The sequence below is a fragment of the Centruroides sculpturatus genome, unplaced genomic scaffold (genome assembly GCF_000671375.1).
Source record: "Centruroides sculpturatus isolate CEXI.00-Female unplaced genomic scaffold, Cexi_2.0 scaffold1017, whole genome shotgun sequence".
Lineage (NCBI taxonomy): Eukaryota > Metazoa > Arthropoda > Arachnida > Scorpiones > Buthidae > Centruroides > Centruroides sculpturatus.
The window spans coordinates 278,223-296,582 of NW_019385285.1; the positions used below are offsets into that span (position 1 = coordinate 278,223).

General features: G+C 32.9%; 2 protein-coding genes across 2 annotated transcripts; one reads left to right on the plus strand and one right to left on the minus strand.

The window, feature by feature from the left end:
* Positions 1 to 176: 176 nt before the first annotated feature.
* Positions 177 to 13,950, minus strand: LOC111637183 (transcription initiation factor IIE subunit beta-like). Its single transcript, XM_023382611.1, has 8 exons — positions 13,871 to 13,950; positions 9,220 to 9,380; positions 9,023 to 9,102; positions 6,543 to 6,650; positions 5,788 to 5,973; positions 5,572 to 5,668; positions 407 to 522; positions 177 to 332 (listed from the first exon to the last, which is right to left on the minus strand). The coding sequence occupies exons 2-8, from the start codon at positions 9,362 to 9,364 to the stop codon at positions 228 to 230; spliced, it is 837 nt and encodes a 278-aa protein (XP_023238379.1). The 5' UTR covers positions 9,365 to 9,380; positions 13,871 to 13,950; the 3' UTR covers positions 177 to 227.
* Positions 13,951 to 14,097: 147 nt separating this feature from the next.
* Positions 14,098 to 18,216, plus strand: LOC111637182 (RNMT-activating mini protein-like). Its single transcript, XM_023382610.1, has 4 exons — positions 14,098 to 14,188; positions 15,558 to 15,596; positions 15,681 to 15,858; positions 17,803 to 18,216. The coding sequence occupies exons 3-4, from the start codon at positions 15,695 to 15,697 to the stop codon at positions 17,987 to 17,989; spliced, it is 351 nt and encodes a 116-aa protein (XP_023238378.1). The 5' UTR covers positions 14,098 to 14,188; positions 15,558 to 15,596; positions 15,681 to 15,694; the 3' UTR covers positions 17,990 to 18,216.
* Positions 18,217 to 18,360: the final 144 nt, after the last annotated feature.

Sequence of the window (18,360 nt, forward strand, 5' to 3'; positions counted from 1 at the left end):
AGTTGCTTTGCATATATATAATTCTTTTTAATAGTAACTGATAGATTATCCTGGATATAGGAAAGTCATATTGGAATGAAAAAGACTCATAGTCACAATAGCTGACCTGCTAGGTACAGCTCTGAAAACATAATTCCACGACAGACTCAAAAAACTGAAAATTTATGACAACCTACTAATTACAAAATAATATTTAATAAAGGTACTATACAAATTTAAATACACTACTAAGATTCGCTGTAATCCTGTAAAATGTCACTCATGTGTTCATTGTGTTTCTTGAACGTGCGCGGCTTTTTACTCGTCGGCTTCTTTCTCTTTTGCAGAGGCACCTTAAGAAGCAACGACAACTTTACATCCGGTTTACCCAAACGGTAAGTAACAATTCACACCAAAAAATACTTACAACTTTCTTGATTCCTAAATCTTGCATGGAGGTAATTCCTTGCCTCTGAAGATATTCCTCTATTTTCTGATCGTCGATTCCGTCCACTGCTACGCTTCTCCACAGTTTTTGAAATTCTAATTTATGGAAAACAATGTAATCAGTTATTTATATCAAAATTTTGTATCTACTAGAAATAAACAAGGTTTATATATTAATTGCTTTTTCTGATAAAATGTATGCCTGTTATGAATACCTTAAACTGGAAACAAGTGGAGTTTAATGATTTAAAATTAACTTTGCCCCCCCCAGATAAAGTATAGAACTGGCATAAAACCCGACTTGAATGATATGTAATTTTGGAATTGTGTTTCTGGACTGGAATTTCTATCATAAACTGAAGATAAAGCAACAAATAAATTTACTATTACATACAGAAAAGTTAATATTGCACAGGTTTAGAATTAGGCTGTACATTTATTTGCTTCACCATTTCTACTACTCTTCAAACACTTTGTTGGCCAGAATAGGGTCGGCTACCAGTAGAGAGTTTTTGCATCACATTTAATACTTGCACTTGTCCGTGCAGGATGGATTACACACTACCAAGCCAACGGATATCCATGCCAACAAATGATGAGTATCGGGAACGGGATTCTAGGTGCAGCAGACAGGATTTGAGGTACTCCCGGAATCTTTGAAAGAGTCCAACGATCGTCAGTTCACTGCTCTGAGCTACATTTACAAGTATTAAAATAGTGGCCACTTTGAGAATCTCCCATGCAAGGTGGGCAGGCAACCGCTTTATCTGGCATAGTAAAGCAATGCATTGCATGTGGTATGGCACTTCTGACTAACATCACCTACTGTAGTAATTTTTATTCTCCAGATTCTACACTAACAGAAAATGTTCATTCCTCCAACTCTACCACCTCTTAAGATTAATGCAAGGATTCTATATAGCAAAGATTCAAATCATTTATACATTATGCTATAACCATGGTGATTATATCAATATATATTGTTGTGAATGTGTCTAATGAAACCCCCAGTGAAATCATTGCAACTGAACCCTATACAAAAATTTCTATCATTTCCAGTAATGTTTTTAGCCCATGGATCCATTCCTAACTCTACTTTTTTACAGTGATGAATAACACTTAAACAGTTCAGATTCCACAAGATTTAAACATGGAAATATTCTAAAGAAATAAGGATAAAATTTTCAGTATCTTTTTATTAATTCTCATATTTCTTAAATGCAATCATCAGGCAAAATTTTATAATACTTTCATTTCAGAACACTATATAAATTGCTACCATTATGAATTATATTAATTATTATCCAAGAAGTATGTGACATACACAGATTGAGAGAGTAACTGTCTGAGTTTTGTCTCCCATCGTGTTCGAACATCTCTTGTCCACCACCTCAAAGAAGCACCATAAATGAAAACAGTTACTCTGCAATAGAGTTGTTTTGTGTTCTGCAGTTCGCAAAGTCGCTCGTCATTGTGCAACACGAGTAATCTTCGGGAGCTGTAAAATTGTGGATGCCACAGAAGGAGTGGCAATGGATATTCTGTAGCAAGTGTAGCATGAATTTGAGTATTTATTTGAAGTATGCAATGCAACATGAGGTGCACATGTTGAGAAATATTGGGCAAACGAAAAACTTGTAATGCACATTAAAACATTGGAAAACTGCCAACATTCTCAGATAATTTAAAGTGGTAACAATATTAATTATTTTAATATTCTTTTTGGAAGACCCTGTGTATATTTTGTATTTGTATAGTGAATTACATGAAGATTAACAGAAGCAATTTCCATATATTGTAAATCAAAATCTACTTTACACAATAAACCTTTTCAGCATGTATTTTTATTCGTGTTGACAATTATTTATAGTAATATCAGAAATGATTAACCAATTATATAGCCCACAATATTCTGCAATCTTGTATTTATGCTTTCACAACTACAATAACATCTTTTGTTTTAAAGAATGACCCACAATAGGGTTGACTAGCATAAATGAAGGAAAGGGAATGATATTTTAGTATTAAATATGGGTCAGAGAAAGTTATTGGTTTCATTGTATGGATCTAACAGCTTAATGCAATTTTCATAACCTTTTGCTATGTAATCTTTATAACTATTTGTATTATTTTAAAACAACAAAAAATATTTGAAGAATTTGTATGGCAGTGAGCTGAAAAAATACATATTAACCAGATATAAACTACAAAGCCAAATACTCTAACCGTCTTGAGATCGATAATATACACAGAATAAACTGTTAGATGAATCCCATGTATAGAAACAATGTATCCATCATCTGTTTTGCAAATAGATTATTCAGACATCTTTCTGATAATATATTTCATTAGCTTATGGCTACAGGATAGGATTCAGACCCCATAAAATCATAAATACTCATCTCTAGTCCTCCTCTTTTCTCTCTCGCTATAGTCTATCTATAGAAAGAACCAACTAGAGCAATGTCACTTCAGTTAAACGACTAAGCACATCCCTTAATGACATTGGCACTTTTCATTTAATATGTCAGGCAGTGTGTGATTTTATTTTATTTTCTCTCACTGGATGGTAGGACGACTTTTCCGTTATATGTTAATATTTTATATCATTCGTTAACTGTACACAATCATACATTTAACAATTACTATACTTATTCCAATACGAGAATGTGAAGCTTTCATATCAGTTTTTAATGGTGGTGATGTGTTTAACATAGGAAGAAACCAGAAGTAACTTGCCACAACTAAGCAATCAATAGCTGATGCTCATTAGTTAATTAATACCCAATTTGATTCTTTCAATAGACTGTAAATATGGAACAGTATCTCCTGTCTACAATGAAAAGGTCATTGATTATGACATAATCATGTATAGCCTTAACATGCTAGTGTATTACATCAACTAATTAATCAATCATTTCATAAACAAAGTAATTTTATGTAACTTTGGAATTTTAAATATCTGCTTGTGAAAATCGATTGCTTGTGACTTTAGCAATTGATTAAATCGTGTACACGCTGCCACAGGACACCCATACGCACATTTTCAAATATTAATTTTGTCACAACAATGTGCATGTGAAATGTCCATTGTAGAGATCAATGTAAACTCTTTCGATATACGTGCGACCAGCATAAAACCAGAACTCAAACTATAGACTGTACGCGGCAAATTTTAACCTCGAGTATCACAACTCGTAGATCAAATTTCAAAATTCTGGCTTCCTGGTGACATCGCCTGGCCAAGTTACATATGTAATATGTTACGAAATGATAGAGCTACTTTGAAAATAATGATATTAATAAAGAAATAAATATCACACATTATGAAAGAATAGAAAAAATTGATTATTGATTTATGTCGTCATNTTTGCCGATCACAAATGCATACGCAAACAAACGTATAATAATCTCCTTTGCGATTATTAAATTAAAAATGCAATTTGTGGAATGAGCGGTCTTCATTTCCTTCTCTTCAGTCTAAGATCTCCAAATCGTACGTGTTCAAAACATAAATGAACAGAAAAATACAGAAAAATACACTGAAACAACACAATGAAAATGTATTTTTGTTCCACAAGAGAATAAAGAATGCTGCTTAATGTGTTCCCCATCATTTGAGTATAGAATTTGAAGACTATGAACAGAGAACATTATTTGTAATGTTTAAAATAACACATTAAAATGTCACTTTAAGGTTGATCTTCATTATTTACTGTGTTTTGTTTGCATATTGTATACAAATTTTGGCATCAGAGTGCTCTGAATAGAGAAAACTTTATATACAGGCTGACCATAATTAAAGTAATAAATCTTCCATTTTGAGTGGAAGAGTGGTGAAGTTGTTTATGTTCCTGTAAAGAAGATCGTGTTAAGGTATTATTTTTGAGGCATTTTATAACTTGGCGTAATTAAATGATTTAGAATCGTCTTACANTGTCTATAATGAAAATTAATTAACTAAGGATTTTTCTGCCCTGCCAGGGTGTGGTCGAGTTATCCGGAGTGCCGGGTTATCGAGAGCCGAGTTTTCGAGGTTCTACTGTATACTTATCCCAAAATGATACAGCCACTTCAACATTTAAATAATAATTGAAATTATTTATCATTAATAGGCAATATGTCCACCTTGTTTATTAAATACTTTGTATACACCATCTAGCATATTTTTAATATGCTAGATGGTGTTGCAATTGGCCCAAAGACTTTACATGGTAAATTTTAACATAGAATATCTTGGTCCATAGATCAAATTTGAAAATTCCAGCTTTGTTATGACATCAAATTATCAAGTTCTAAATATTTGCAAAAACTCATGTTTAATAGTCATGTGGTTGCTTGAACTTTGATCACAGACAAAGCACTTTCTAACTTATGAAGAGCTTTGCTTACGCTCCACTCAATAACAGGAATACTCTGTTACTGAAAAACTGCAAAACTTAGAGGCAGCCATATATGGTCTACATCAGGGGTGGTGAACCTTTGGCACAGAGGGAGAAATCATCTGTTATGGGGCATATCACACTATTTCATTTTATCATCTGTCTTTTTCAATCAGCTTCTTTACATTTCTTCTAATTAAAGCACATTTATTTAATTTCTTTAAATATCGTTATTCAAAGGCAAAAACTTCAGTGCACAAACATTTTTAAAGGTAAATATGCTTACTATTTGGCATACACCCTCAAAAAGGTCATTATCACTGGTCTATACACACAATATATCGTGTGATCATAAAGTCCTTCCACAATGGACCACACCAATGTGGCTTGGCCAAGTGGTGACATAATAACCTACTTTAACTCTTTTGATATGCCTGAAACATCATTACTTCATTCTTAGAAGCTCCTATCATTACCAAGTGTCATGCTGCATAATGCCAAAATAGCCAGTTGGTGATATAAACCCAATTCCAGCTATTTCAACATTCAGTGTAAAATTGAATCACATGGTACGCTTTAGGAAAAAAATCGGAATGTCGAGTTGCGGTGCACTGGGAGTCCCATGCACTACATACCTAAAAATGTCATGATGCCATGCGGTAAATAACTTAATACTATTCTTAAACAAAGGAGGTTTCATCTTTTGAATAAAAATTATTGCATCATAGATCAGTATTAAAAGACTGTAATAAATAATATTTACCTTCCTCTACTGTATAATGTAAAGTTTTGTCATTATAAAACAGAACCTTCTTTTTGTCAATTGGTCTTGTTACGGTAATCACACAATCTCCAATTATCTAAATTATAGTTGAAGTTCGTAAGAAATTATATTCGTAAGTTGAAAAACAAAGCTTCAGAATTTAATTAGAAAAATATTTTGTAATTTAATGTATTTTAAGTAATTTAATTGTCTTACTTTAATAATTTTGTCTGCATGCGAAACAGATTCTTGTACGTCTTCCAATAAAATTCCACCCAGTCCTCTTTGGTCGTGTTTATCTAATAATCTTAATAGTGATTTTCTGTCTTTGATGTTGTATGCCGGTTTAAAGGCATATTTTCCCTCCGGTAAGCACAGAATTTTTGGATTGTTTGCCAAAGCCTGTATAAACATTAATAAAAAAAGTTTATATTTTTACTTAAAAGTAATAAATAAATATACAAATTATTAAATGGCTAATTATAATTAAATTTATTTAATGGCTCAGTCATGTTGAAAGAATAGATGGTATCTTAAATAATTCTTAAAGGATCTTTCCCATAACAAATTCTACAGCCATAAGAAAAAACAAAACATAGTCTAAGAGAAACCTCTTTGTCCTAACTAGACACAGACAAAAAACATGATATGACTAACTTAAAACAATTAGTAGAAAGTAATCTAGTAGACTTGATAAAAAGGAAAATAGAATTTATAATATTTGCTAAGTAATAAAGATAATTATGATGTGCTGACCAACGTCTGAATTTCATACTTTGCCAGTCATGGCTGGCAAAGTATGAAATTCAGATAGATAGTAATTTAGCTCTCTTATATTATTATTCTCATACATTCACAAAAGCAAAGCTAATAGAATCTAGCAGAAAGATTGCACATTTAAGTATCATTTTACTTAAGAAAGCTTTATAATAAACAATAAATATAGAAAATTTGAATAAAACTTTTATTACCTCAGTCATGAGCCAATGACGTTGTCTGCTTCCAATATTTAACTGATTTGTTTCGTCCAAAATCTCTTCTAAAGATAAAGCGTGTGTATCTCCATCTAAATGTCTTTGCTGTAAAATTAATGAAAAAATATATTGAATATTTTATCAGAAGCATCCAAATCTCAAAAATAAAGTATTTTAAGCCACATAAGAAGTATCAAAGTTTGACCTTTTGTCTCATAGAACAACAATTGCCTATCTTTCTGACCTCACAGACCACTAAACTCACAATTTCGAATCCCGCGGACCAATATCGTGAATTTATTTAAATGATACAAACAGTAGAGTAATCATCACAAAAGTTCCATTTTACTTTATTAATATAAAATTCACTTGTTTAATTATAACAAATTAGTGTAAAGTTCGTTGCTACTTGTGAGCCTGCAAGCCTATCTACGGGCCTGAGCAGAGGAATGAGTGAATTTCGTGCAAAATTACGACTTTGTAATTTAATTTCGTAATGCGATTGTTATAAAAAAACATCACTCTAGAAGGGATCAGATGACATTCTCTCTAAACAAACAGAGAGGAATTTTGACAACAATATGACAAAAGGAAAACATTCAATTGTGAAAGAGGGACAGCTGCTATTACATGTCATTGGAAAAAACCTGCCCACACCTGGGAATGAACCTTCAACATGTCAATAGTCGATTACATGATCATTTTCCCAGGCATCAAGCATAAAAAGTGGAGACACCGAAGTTCCAGGCAGTTGTCCCATACGAAATCCAAAGGAAGGTGAATAGATTAATTGGTGCCTGGAGTAATCAATGACTAGGTGCCAAGTTCAACAGACCTCCAAAAACAGACTGTCCCGGCCCATGCAAGTCAATGATAAGAATATCCGTCATACAATTGCCATCCTCTTCGAATTACTCTCTCTCCAATCAAATGAATGTCATCTAATTTGACAAACGAATATTGAGGTATCTATAGATTCTTGTAAACTCTCTCTCAGCAGTAGTAGTGACAGAGCTAGGTCATTATGCACATAATGCGAGCTGATCAGAAACTTTTGTCAATCCCCTCCAGAGGAGTGTATATGTAACCTCATTTAACTGCATCTAACTTAGGCTTAGTTTTATGTATCATAGGTTTTGTTATATAATAAATTCCTGTTGTTGTCTGTTAAAAACCTGTCTCCTGTCACTCCAAAACACGGACACCTGTTGACTTTCCCAACCCCCTCGCCACTCGAAAAAAAGCCATCCCAAAGACAAAATGAGCGAGTTTTACCAACTCAACGATTAGAGGGCTCAGTCCCTTTGCCCGTATTCTCACACTACTTGTATGAAATAAGTTTGTGAATGCTTGGCTCTTTTCCACAAAGGATGACAATTGCACTCACAACATTGTTTATTGATTTATTGGCATTATTGATAACAGTCATTTCATGTTTAGTTTTAAATTTGAATAAAAAAGCACCTCTGAGTGATAAAAAGCAACCAAGAATTTTGCGTTTCCTTTTGAATACTTTGCATAACCTCAAGTTGATCAATGTCCAAATTTCTCCACTGACCATCAATTGGTAATCGCTGTCATAGAATATTGTGTTGCAACAGTCTTAAGACTGTTGTAATGGCTCAATCTCATTTCTGTCTCATGAGTAATGTCTCGGTTTCACTGTAGTGGTTTGTATATGTCCATATTCCCTTTTTATTTATTTATTTGCTTGACATTTTATTTCATTTTATAGTATTAACAGTATCGGTATCAAGCTTTGCAAATGTCCTTAATTTTGCTATTATTTCAGTTTTATAAATAATTGGTGTCATAGGAACAGATTTTTCATCCGGTCAGTGACATATTATAACTTCAAGTTAGTGGAACTGGAGGCAAATTGACCTTGCTCAGTAGAAATCAAAGCTGGACTGGAAAATATTTTTTTAGACATAAAATTACTCGGAGTTTCGATAATTTTGAAGTGGAGAAAGGGTATTTTCTATATATAATTAAATGGCTCAGGCGCAAAACGTAATAAGCCCCACAAACAATTTAAAAAATATCATATTTAAACATATTGATTTCAGGATTTGTTTAAAGATTTAAATGTGATATTTCTTAAATTCTTCTTTGCATGGCTTATCACCTTTTGCAGCCACACCATTCGATTGTAAGGTATCTTGTATCAAACATTTGATAAATACACTTCTAATTCTAAAACAACTTTCCAAGTTTTAAGTTTATTAGTGATCATAAATATAATTAATTTAAGAATATAGAAAAGTCACTTAGTCAGGCAAACTGTTATCAGACAGTCAAAAATCGTTAAAGAGAAATGTACTGGCATTGGATAATGACCAATGCTTTAACTTATATTCGCGGTATCGTCAAAAACACTTTAAATTTAGTTTAATGAAATTATTTGTGATTCTCTGTACTTTCTTCATAATATATATTATATAATATAAATATACAATGCATAAAATGTTTCTTACCTTCATGTGCTTAACTATTTTAGCCAAAACACTAAAATTATATTGTGAAGATAATGTCATATTCTTATAGCTATACATATCTGTAAAACAGAAAATTATATAATATATAAAATAATGCTTTATATACATGCTCTATATTAAAAAAATTTTATATTCAAATTGAATAATATATATTAAATTAATTAAAAACATCAAACCTTTGGGTTTTGAAGAATTGGACTTCTGTTTCTTTTTTGAAGGTGCATCATTTGACCCGGTGTCTTTTTTCCGATTCTCGATGACAGGCGTGGCAAGAGCCCTTCGTTTAAATGCCTCCCTTTCCTTTAAAAGTGCCGGGTCCATCTTTATTTTCAAATCTCTGTAACAAAAATTGGATTTTAAATAATTCACAACAAAAAAAAATAATTTTTTGATGGACACAATAGAAATATAATATCGTTCTTCTCCCTTTGTTTCTATTGCATATCATTACATCAAATTTAGAGTACATTATATCATCTTGCATTCTAAGTATTGTAGTACTTCCCATTTCATTCATATCTATTATTTATAGTTGCAGTATTACAAGTCTATTAAATATATAAATAAATATATCAATGGTACGGTTTATTTTTAATAGTTAAAAAAAAGTTTACATAATATTTGTTATAGTGAAATACATGAGGCAATCACATCTACTAATTTATTATATTAATTAATATCACTTTTATTTCATTTTTTTAATATACTAATCTACAGTTTCTTACAACATAGTAAAGTAAGGAAAAGGCTTTTAATGAGCCTCCTCTATACTGTCCAAATCTTATTAAATGAAAAATTGATACATTTTTTGATACTTTACTGTGTTGTAAGAAACTGTAGATTAATACATTAGACCACCAATCAAAATAACAAAAGAGATAGGCGATACAGCAATTTTGGTGGGTTGCTTGTATTGTAATATCTCTCTTGTGTTCTTTGAGGTGATGAGATAATGTTCCAACAATCGACACTGCTAGAACCCCAAGACAATGTGCTTGAGTGAAATCTTGTATATGATGACCTGTATAGTGCCTCGTAAGGATCACTATTATTACTCGGTAGTCTCCACAGATTAGATCGTGGACTGATAGGGAGATATAATTGTATAAACTTTAACAAGCATATAATTAGTAAAGGTACGCTGCCCGAGTAAGTTATTGTCATTCTCAGACAGTCCACTTACCTCTTATCACATATAGTGGTAACAAGAAAGAGAGAGCAAAAGTTTTTAGTTTGAATATTTGAATTTTTCTATTGAGTAATTGACATTGGTGATGGCAATAATGACATGTTTCAATCCTTCTACAGTTTATTGTTGATTAAAAAAGTAGATAGGCCTTATGGATTAATGCATATTGCAGCATTTTTGTACATACTTGGCTGAAATAACAATGAAGATACTACGAATTTGTGATAAATGCCAAATTACCCTTCCAATCAAAAACAAACCACAGAGGAATTAAAGCGTGTCATTACTGCCCTCACAATGCTAGTTAGTACATAGCAAAATCTGAATACCTGAACCATAGGGTTTTATTCTCTCTTCTTTCCTGTTTCCACTACGCATGATAAGAAGCAAATGGAGCATCTGGGTATAATAATTCCTTACTTGGGCAATATATCTTTAGCACTTACACACTAATGTTCATACAATTAACTCTCTCAATCGAGCCAAATCCAACTTGAGACTATTGTGTGACAACAGAGACCCTGGAGAGATCAAGAATATATTAGATTCCGCTCAAACACAGCATCTAGGATATTATAACATACTATATAGTGGCGACTATCAGAACACTATCTCATCAGCTGAAAGAACACCAAAGACACACATTACAATGCCAACCACAATAATCCTCTTTCAAGAATAAACAATGGTTAGCTTTGAAATACTTCAGTAGTTCAAACAATGTTTACTGTTAACTTGGTTCTAGCAAGCACACTATTGTGACTAGATGATCAGACTTCAATCTATCATATTTAAAGTAAACTTGGCCTTACAGCACCCAAATTACTGTTTTCTAGGTGAATCCTTACAGAAATCTATAGATAAGTTGCTTTTATAGAATCCAAACCAGAAAATTCTAAACAACAAGCATGATGTTATAAGCACAATCCTTATCAAGTCAGCATGTTTATCTTACTTCTAATTTAATAATGAAAAAGTGGATTATCAAATATGAGATACTTATTGAGAGCAGCATTAATGTATGAACCATTATACATTAGAGAGGTTGAGGCGCACGTTTTAAACGTGTAAACGTGTACGTGTGACATTTGGCGCCGCTTTCCCTTAAGCCTAAAAGTTTGACAATGGTGTTTGGATAGTCGGTGGAATCACGCTCGACATTCCAAACATCATCGTCAAACTTTTAGGCTTACGGGAAAGCGGCGCCGAACGTCACACGTACACGTTTACACGTTTAAAACGTGCGCCTCAACCTCTCTATTAACATTTTTATTTTATTATAATACACTACATATTAACATAATTACTGTTTTTATTACGAGCAAGTCTGGATCCAAGTCCGTGAAATTTTAGGATTCAAATTAAGACAACAGTCGACTCCTACATTAATGATACAACACTTGACAACATGGTAATGTTGACAGTAAAAAATTATAAATTTGCTAATTTTTGCTACAGCAATCTCCGTAATCAAAATCTACAGGTGTTGCTACCATAATAACTCCAAATCAGAATAATCATGTAATATTTGAAGTAGCAAATAATTAAATTTGTTATAACAAAAATTTGTTTTTTTATGTAAAAACCTATTTAAATTCAGATCATAACAAATGATAATGATACAGTGACATCACTATGACTGCTGTGACTAAGACAAATCGATATGACTGATACAGTCATAATTCTTACAGTCAGTATAGATAAGAATTGCATTTAGTATCATATCACACTAAGAAACACTGTGTTACTAAACAGAGACTCAACTCACTTAAAAGTGCATACAGACCAACTTTGTGAGCCATTCTACTATAGTTCACGAAGCTGGTGTAGAAGGGTGTTTGCAAACAGTTCTAAAACAGACTGGGAATTTGTAGCAAGGTCACTTTTGAGGTAGTACATCGAAGAGTTTGTTCTGAAATCCCTGGAAAACTTACAAACAAAATGCCAAGAGTCATTCCGAAACATGTAAACTTTTGGCGAAGATATTGCGCTCACAAGCAACTCACAAACTTCTAACTTCAATCTGTAAACAGTTTAAAACTCATTTATATCGAGTCTCTCTTTCCCATGTCTCAAGTAACAAAAAATTGTACTTGTCCATCTTTACTTCGACTTGTGATCAAATTATCGCTTTTAACAATGGCAAAAAAATAAAATAAAGATAAGTAAATGGAATGGTACAAATGCAGCCACAAACAACGCAGTCTGGAGCTTATTGGAGCAGTAGACCACATCTATAAGAGTAAAAAGTCAGAGAAACCAACAGTCTTCATGCAACTCTGAGATATACACCACCCTAAATCAGTCCATCTGAAATTTTGAAGACCTTCAAAACTGGGGTGAAATCTAAGTGAAAAATCTGAAACCATTTCTCAAAATAATGCCAAAAATCCAAAGTTTTCCACTTTACCATAGGTTGGTAGGTTGGTTAGAATTTATTGGCGCAAGGGCCACATAAGTCAAGCTGCGCCATGTCAAATGGTATAATTGTATAATCTAATAAATAAATAAAATTAATATATAATGTAAAACAAAAAAAAATTAAAAAATGACAAAAAAACAAATAACGAAAACATATAACAGTACAAATGTATATAACAATAACATATATATATAAATAAAAAATAAATAATTAAATCTGTTTATGAATATTTATGACTTTCAGAAAGTTCAATAATTTATGAAGTTTTGGCCCATGGCCCAGAATCTCTGAAAAACATGCATTTCTGTAATGTTGTCTACAAATCCTCTCAGAGGCAATGCAGTTGCACAGTATGTGCTTAACACTTACACTACAATTGCAATATTGGCTGGTCATCATCCTTCGAAAGGTATTGATGAGTCAACCGAGTATGTACAATTCTCAAACGGGTAAGGATAACCTCAGATCTCCTTTCATATACTGCGTTGCGTGTCCAATTTTCCACTTTACCACAGTCTTTGCAGAAAAACAGTAGACAGGAGTAGGCCCAAGCGGGAAGGGTCTACGTCGGACGAAAGACGCATAAAAGTTGATGCACAGATCAGATCTCTTTCGACCGTTTTGTCTTTTTAAACATTTTTACGCTCTCTTTATAATAAATAATTTTCATGTTTTATATACTTTTACAAAGTTTAATACCGTGATCAATGCATCAACTACCACACGTCTTTCAACCGACACAGACTGGTGTCAACCTAAGAGTGGACATAAGACACAATATCTTGAAAAGAATGACAATTAGAAGTATGGTTCCTCATTTTTGGTCGAGGGGGCTATAAGATTTGGGGACCAAACCCCTCATTTACAACTGTAATATTACTAATAGAGACTGTTGTGTAATCCCCTGTAATATTACCAATAGAGACTGTTGTGTAACCCCCCAGAGGGGGTTACACAACAGTCTTTATTGGTAATATTACAGTCTCTATTGGTCCTCGTGACTGTTGTGTAACCCCCAGGACTTCGCCCCCCTCTGGGGGTGGCAAAGTCCTCGTTCAGAGTTTACATCTCATCATCAACAAATGACATTTAAGTTTAAAAATAAATCTTCTCCATTTGTCTAAAGAAACGTTTTAATTAGACCAAGCTTAATATAAGGTTATCAAAACAATAAAATCACTTATTAAATGTAAATAAAACAAAATATTCGACAGACCTCACAAAACCAAACGAACTCCGACTGCTGAACGGAAACAGGAAATAAAGCGCTACCTAGTCTCGCGTAGCAAAATAAAATTATCGTAATTAAAAAAGAAAGATGGAGATTTATTCACTTCGTAGCTTTAATTAGAATCGATTTTTAATAAATAATATAAATAGAAATTATTATATTTTAGTTTATTCAATAATTTTTATTATTATTATTTTTCTTTTATAATGACGAGAAGTGGCGCTGTAAACGGAGAACAAAGCGTCATAAATGGCGGATGAGTGGTGAAGTTGTTTATGTTCCTGTAAAGAAGATCGTGTTAAGGTATTATTTTTGAGGCATTTTATAACTTGGCGTAATTAAATGATTTAGAATCGTCTTACAGTTATTTATGAAGACGAAATGATCCATCGATGGTTAAATTAGCCATGAAAATGATCGGTTTACGTTCGACGACCCCTGAATTACTGCTTCTCCGCGGTACTTAATTGATTAGGAGGTACAGTACAAATGCAGGTCACGTGTGGAGGGGGGTTACCCCTCCACACGTGACCTGCATTTGTACCATGTAATGAATTAGATTGCAATATGTAGTGAAGAGATAAATCTGTATACCACTAACATTAAAAAAGCATGCGATTCCCTTCCCCTGTTAAACTGTATGCATAATTAGCGGATGGCTCTTTTCTCAGTTTTTGGTCGTACTAATCCTACTGTGAGTCTGGCTTGTCTGCGGTGGGTGAAATTGTGGCCCGCTGCATCGCTTGATGCTTTCCTTAAAAAATTGTAGATGAATTCTTCTGGAATTACTGTAAATTGATGGTTAATTGCCAGTGTATGTATCGGGGTGGTGTGAAAATCTAAGGCCTGCCGGCCGACATTGTGTTAGCTCGAGTGTTATATTTCGACATCTTGCATCTGTTTATATACGTGCTACTGGGTTGTACGTAGTTGAATGTATTGATGTATCCCAATGCACTCGTTTAACACAATAGCATATAGTTAAACACTACACTATCATCTACGAGAAACTAAGTTAATAAGGTTTAAATTTGATTAATTTCCTTTGAGTGCATTTGTATTGTAGATTAAAAATAGTGCACTATCTGTCGTATACGTTACGACTAAAGCTCGTGAATCGGATAAAACTGAGATTAACTGTAATACTTTATCTGTATAAATCACATTTTACCAAAGTTAAAATTAATAGGTTATTATTATTTGCTTTTATCAAAACACGGGATAAAGTTCTCGTAGTCTTGTAAACGCAGGTTAAAACTTGCCATTTCAGATCAATAATCTGCAAAAGACCCAGAATTTTTGGGACACTTTGCAACTCTAAGATGACGGCATAAGGAGGACATGTTGATTATCTTTTCATGTAGTCACGTGCAATAGCAAGTCGCTCGTGATACTAAAATGCGAGACGTTAATATCTTGGAAACAGTTGAGTTATTTGAGTTATGATGTGTACTATCTATCATATAAATGCTGGAAAATTTTTTTAGCACCCTATATAGTGTGTATGTGTGCGCATGTACATTGTGTATATATATATACACAAACACATTTGCTATATTGTTATTGGTGATAATATATGTATATATAATAATCTGTAATGTGTTATGAGTTCATTAATCAGATATATTAAGACTGAATTTAACAGTATTTTAAAATTTATTATCAAAATTAGATTGGAAGCCGACATTTACTAAATCATCATAAATTGAAAGTAAGTTACACGATTACTTTCGAAGAAAAATTGGATTTAAAAATTCATGCACCAAAAGTTTTGGATTTTTAATTAATTTGAAAGATAAAAAGTAAAGAATGGGAGATCAAGAAGAAAGCCAAAAGCCCTCCCAGTTGCCTCTGTATGAAGGAATGTTCAAAGACAGATACACCGAAAGAGATGCAGAGTTCGTCAAACTGAAAGAGACTCCCCTTCCTCCTCCGCCGGTCGTCTATCCTTGGGAACAGTTTAAACGATCCAGGTAATTTGTAATTTCTATCTTTTATCTAGCAAGATGGTCTATTGTGCTATAACGTTCTAAGTTTTATTTTTGCATATGTATTGTCTTATTGTCATTCAGTTTTGTTCTATAGGTATTTTCTAATTGAACAGACAGTTCTGTACTACAAGATAACACACACACACACACACTTCTCTAATCTGAGTCATTATACCTGTTTGGCCCTAGCCAAATGATTCAGTTGTAGGATAATTTTCCAATATACAGGATGGCCATAATCAAACTTTCCTTATTCCAAGTACTCTCTAACTATAATCAATAAGCAAATTGTCACCAAAATTTGCATAAAGACTATGCAAAGGTGGGGAAAAATTATGCAAAGAAAAAAGTTAATTCAAAAACTTCTGTTAGAGGCACAGAAAAATACACTGTGCCTCTAACAGAATGTATTCTAATTGTAATTAATAAGTTTTAAGAACGTACATATTACATATATACAGATATCGGCATTTGCCGATCACAAATGCATACGCAAACAAACGTATAATAATCTCCTTTGCGATTATTAAATTAAAAATGCAATTTGTGGAATGAGCGGTCTTCATTTCCTTCTCTTCAGTCTAAGATCTCCAAATCGTACGTGTTCAAAACATAAATGAACAGAAAAATACAGAAAAATACACTGAAACAACACAATGAAAATGTATTTTTGTTCCACAAGAGAATAAAGAATGCTGCTTAATGTGTTCCCCATCATTTGAGTATAGAATTTGAAGACTATGAACAGAGAACATTATTTGTAATGTTTAAAATAACACATTAAAATGTCACTTTAAGGTTGATCTTCATTATTTACTGTGTTTTGTTTGCATATTGTATACAAATTTTGGCATCAGAGTGCTCTGAATAGAGAAAACTTTATATACAGGCTGACCATAATTAAAGTAATAAATCTTCCATTTTGAGTAGAATAGATTTTCTTCTAGTAAAGAAAGATGGGTTCGATCTCTGACTGTAGAGCAATTCAAAAATCAGGTTTTAGCAGACCATTCTTTTGTACTCAGAAAATAGGTGTTAAAGTTTAATTTAACTGTTTTCCTAGCAATTCATATTATTGCAAGTTGACTGTACTTTAAAATTATATACCTAGTATTGCATAGAACCAGATTAACTACACAATATGTCGTTTCATTATCGGGCTAGAACTTTAACTAACCTACCAAGGGTAGGCAGTAGTGGGTAGAATCTTGTATTAAACTGATTAATTTATTCTGCAGGAAATGATTGATACAAAGCGGGACTCTAACCTGAATCTTGTGCTTATCTCACGAAGGCATCGCCCGTTATATTGCTATTGATACAAATTAATTGATCTGGGTAGCATAACTGTATGGACCACTTGTTATAATTTATTTCACTAAGGTTGCATTTAAGCAGATGGGAGAGCAAAACAGGAGAGGGTAACCAAGCATTCATCTATGGGAGTATTCTCCTTGTTTTCTTTCTAGTTGTGTTTGTGCAAAGGCAAAAAGGAAAAGTCTGATGAATTTTACATGTCTGTTGTCATCTTTGGCATGGAAGTAATCCTATTGAATTACTGCACATGTATTTTTCTCTCCTTTCCTGAGTTAGTGCAAGAGAAAGTTCAACAGACTGTACCAGTTTCCCTGGTCCTTGAAAGATCATTTATCATATGTTACATGCAAGAACAGTTTGCCTCTTCAGTGTAAACTACATCTCGAGTGCAAATTCTGATCCCAAAAATTCTCTTTTGCCTCTAAATAAATGCAGCCTATGTATTACATTTCATATTAGAGGGTGGCATAACCGTTAGTCAAAATTACATAATATACACATTATAAATAAGTAGAGTTGTAAAGCTGAATATCATGCTGTTGTATTGTGCTAACAGTTTGTTTTCTATACATATTTGAATTTTTCATAATTTTGATGTCGTGTCTATAGGAATGACGGATACAATAGAAGACAGGATCGTAGGTACGGAGGAAATCGTCCGTTTAGAGACGGAAACAGAGACTTCTATCGTGACGACAGAAGAGACAGCTGGGATAGAAGAGATTACCGCTATAGAGACGACAGTCCTGATAGGAGAAGACATTCCTACGGCCATTCCTCCAGAGACAACAGATAGAACTGATACATTTTATAATAATATAATCACTCCTTATTTAAGTAAAATTTCTGTAATTGCAAAGGGAAACCCGTGCCCCCATAACAAAAGAATGTCTAAACATTTTATCACTAAAATCAACAGTTGCGGTCTCGAAATTGCATGACATTTATCATTCTTTTGTAGAGCACCTGCATATTGTGCTTAAGTTTTTTCAAATTATAGAGAATAAAATTATTTTTATATATATAATTCTGATGTCATAACGTTGAATACAATCACCTTGTATGCTTACAATACAATTTGTGATGAATGAAAACAATTTTTTAGCATTTGTTGATAGCAAACAATTGCGCTTTTCCTCTTAAACTATACATGCTTATGAAAATAGC

Coding starts and splice junctions, on each gene's coding strand:
- LOC111637183 (XM_023382611.1), bottom strand. CDS start 9,364: ATGGACCCGGCACTTTTAAAGGAAAGGGAGGCATTTAAACGAAGGGCT. Junction 9,103..9,219: donor CAATTCTTCAAAACCCAAAG/GTTTGATGTTTT, acceptor TCTGTTTTACAG/ATATGTATAGCTATAAGAAT. Junction 333..406: donor ATTTAGGAATCAAGAAAGTT/GTAAGTATTTTT, acceptor TTGCTTCTTAAG/GTGCCTCTGCAAAAGAGAAA.
- LOC111637182 (XM_023382610.1), top strand. CDS start 15,695: ATGGGAGATCAAGAAGAAAGCCAAAAGCCCTCCCAGTTGCCTCTGTAT. Junction 15,859..17,802: donor GAACAGTTTAAACGATCCAG/GTAATTTGTAAT, acceptor TCGTGTCTATAG/GAATGACGGATACAATAGAA.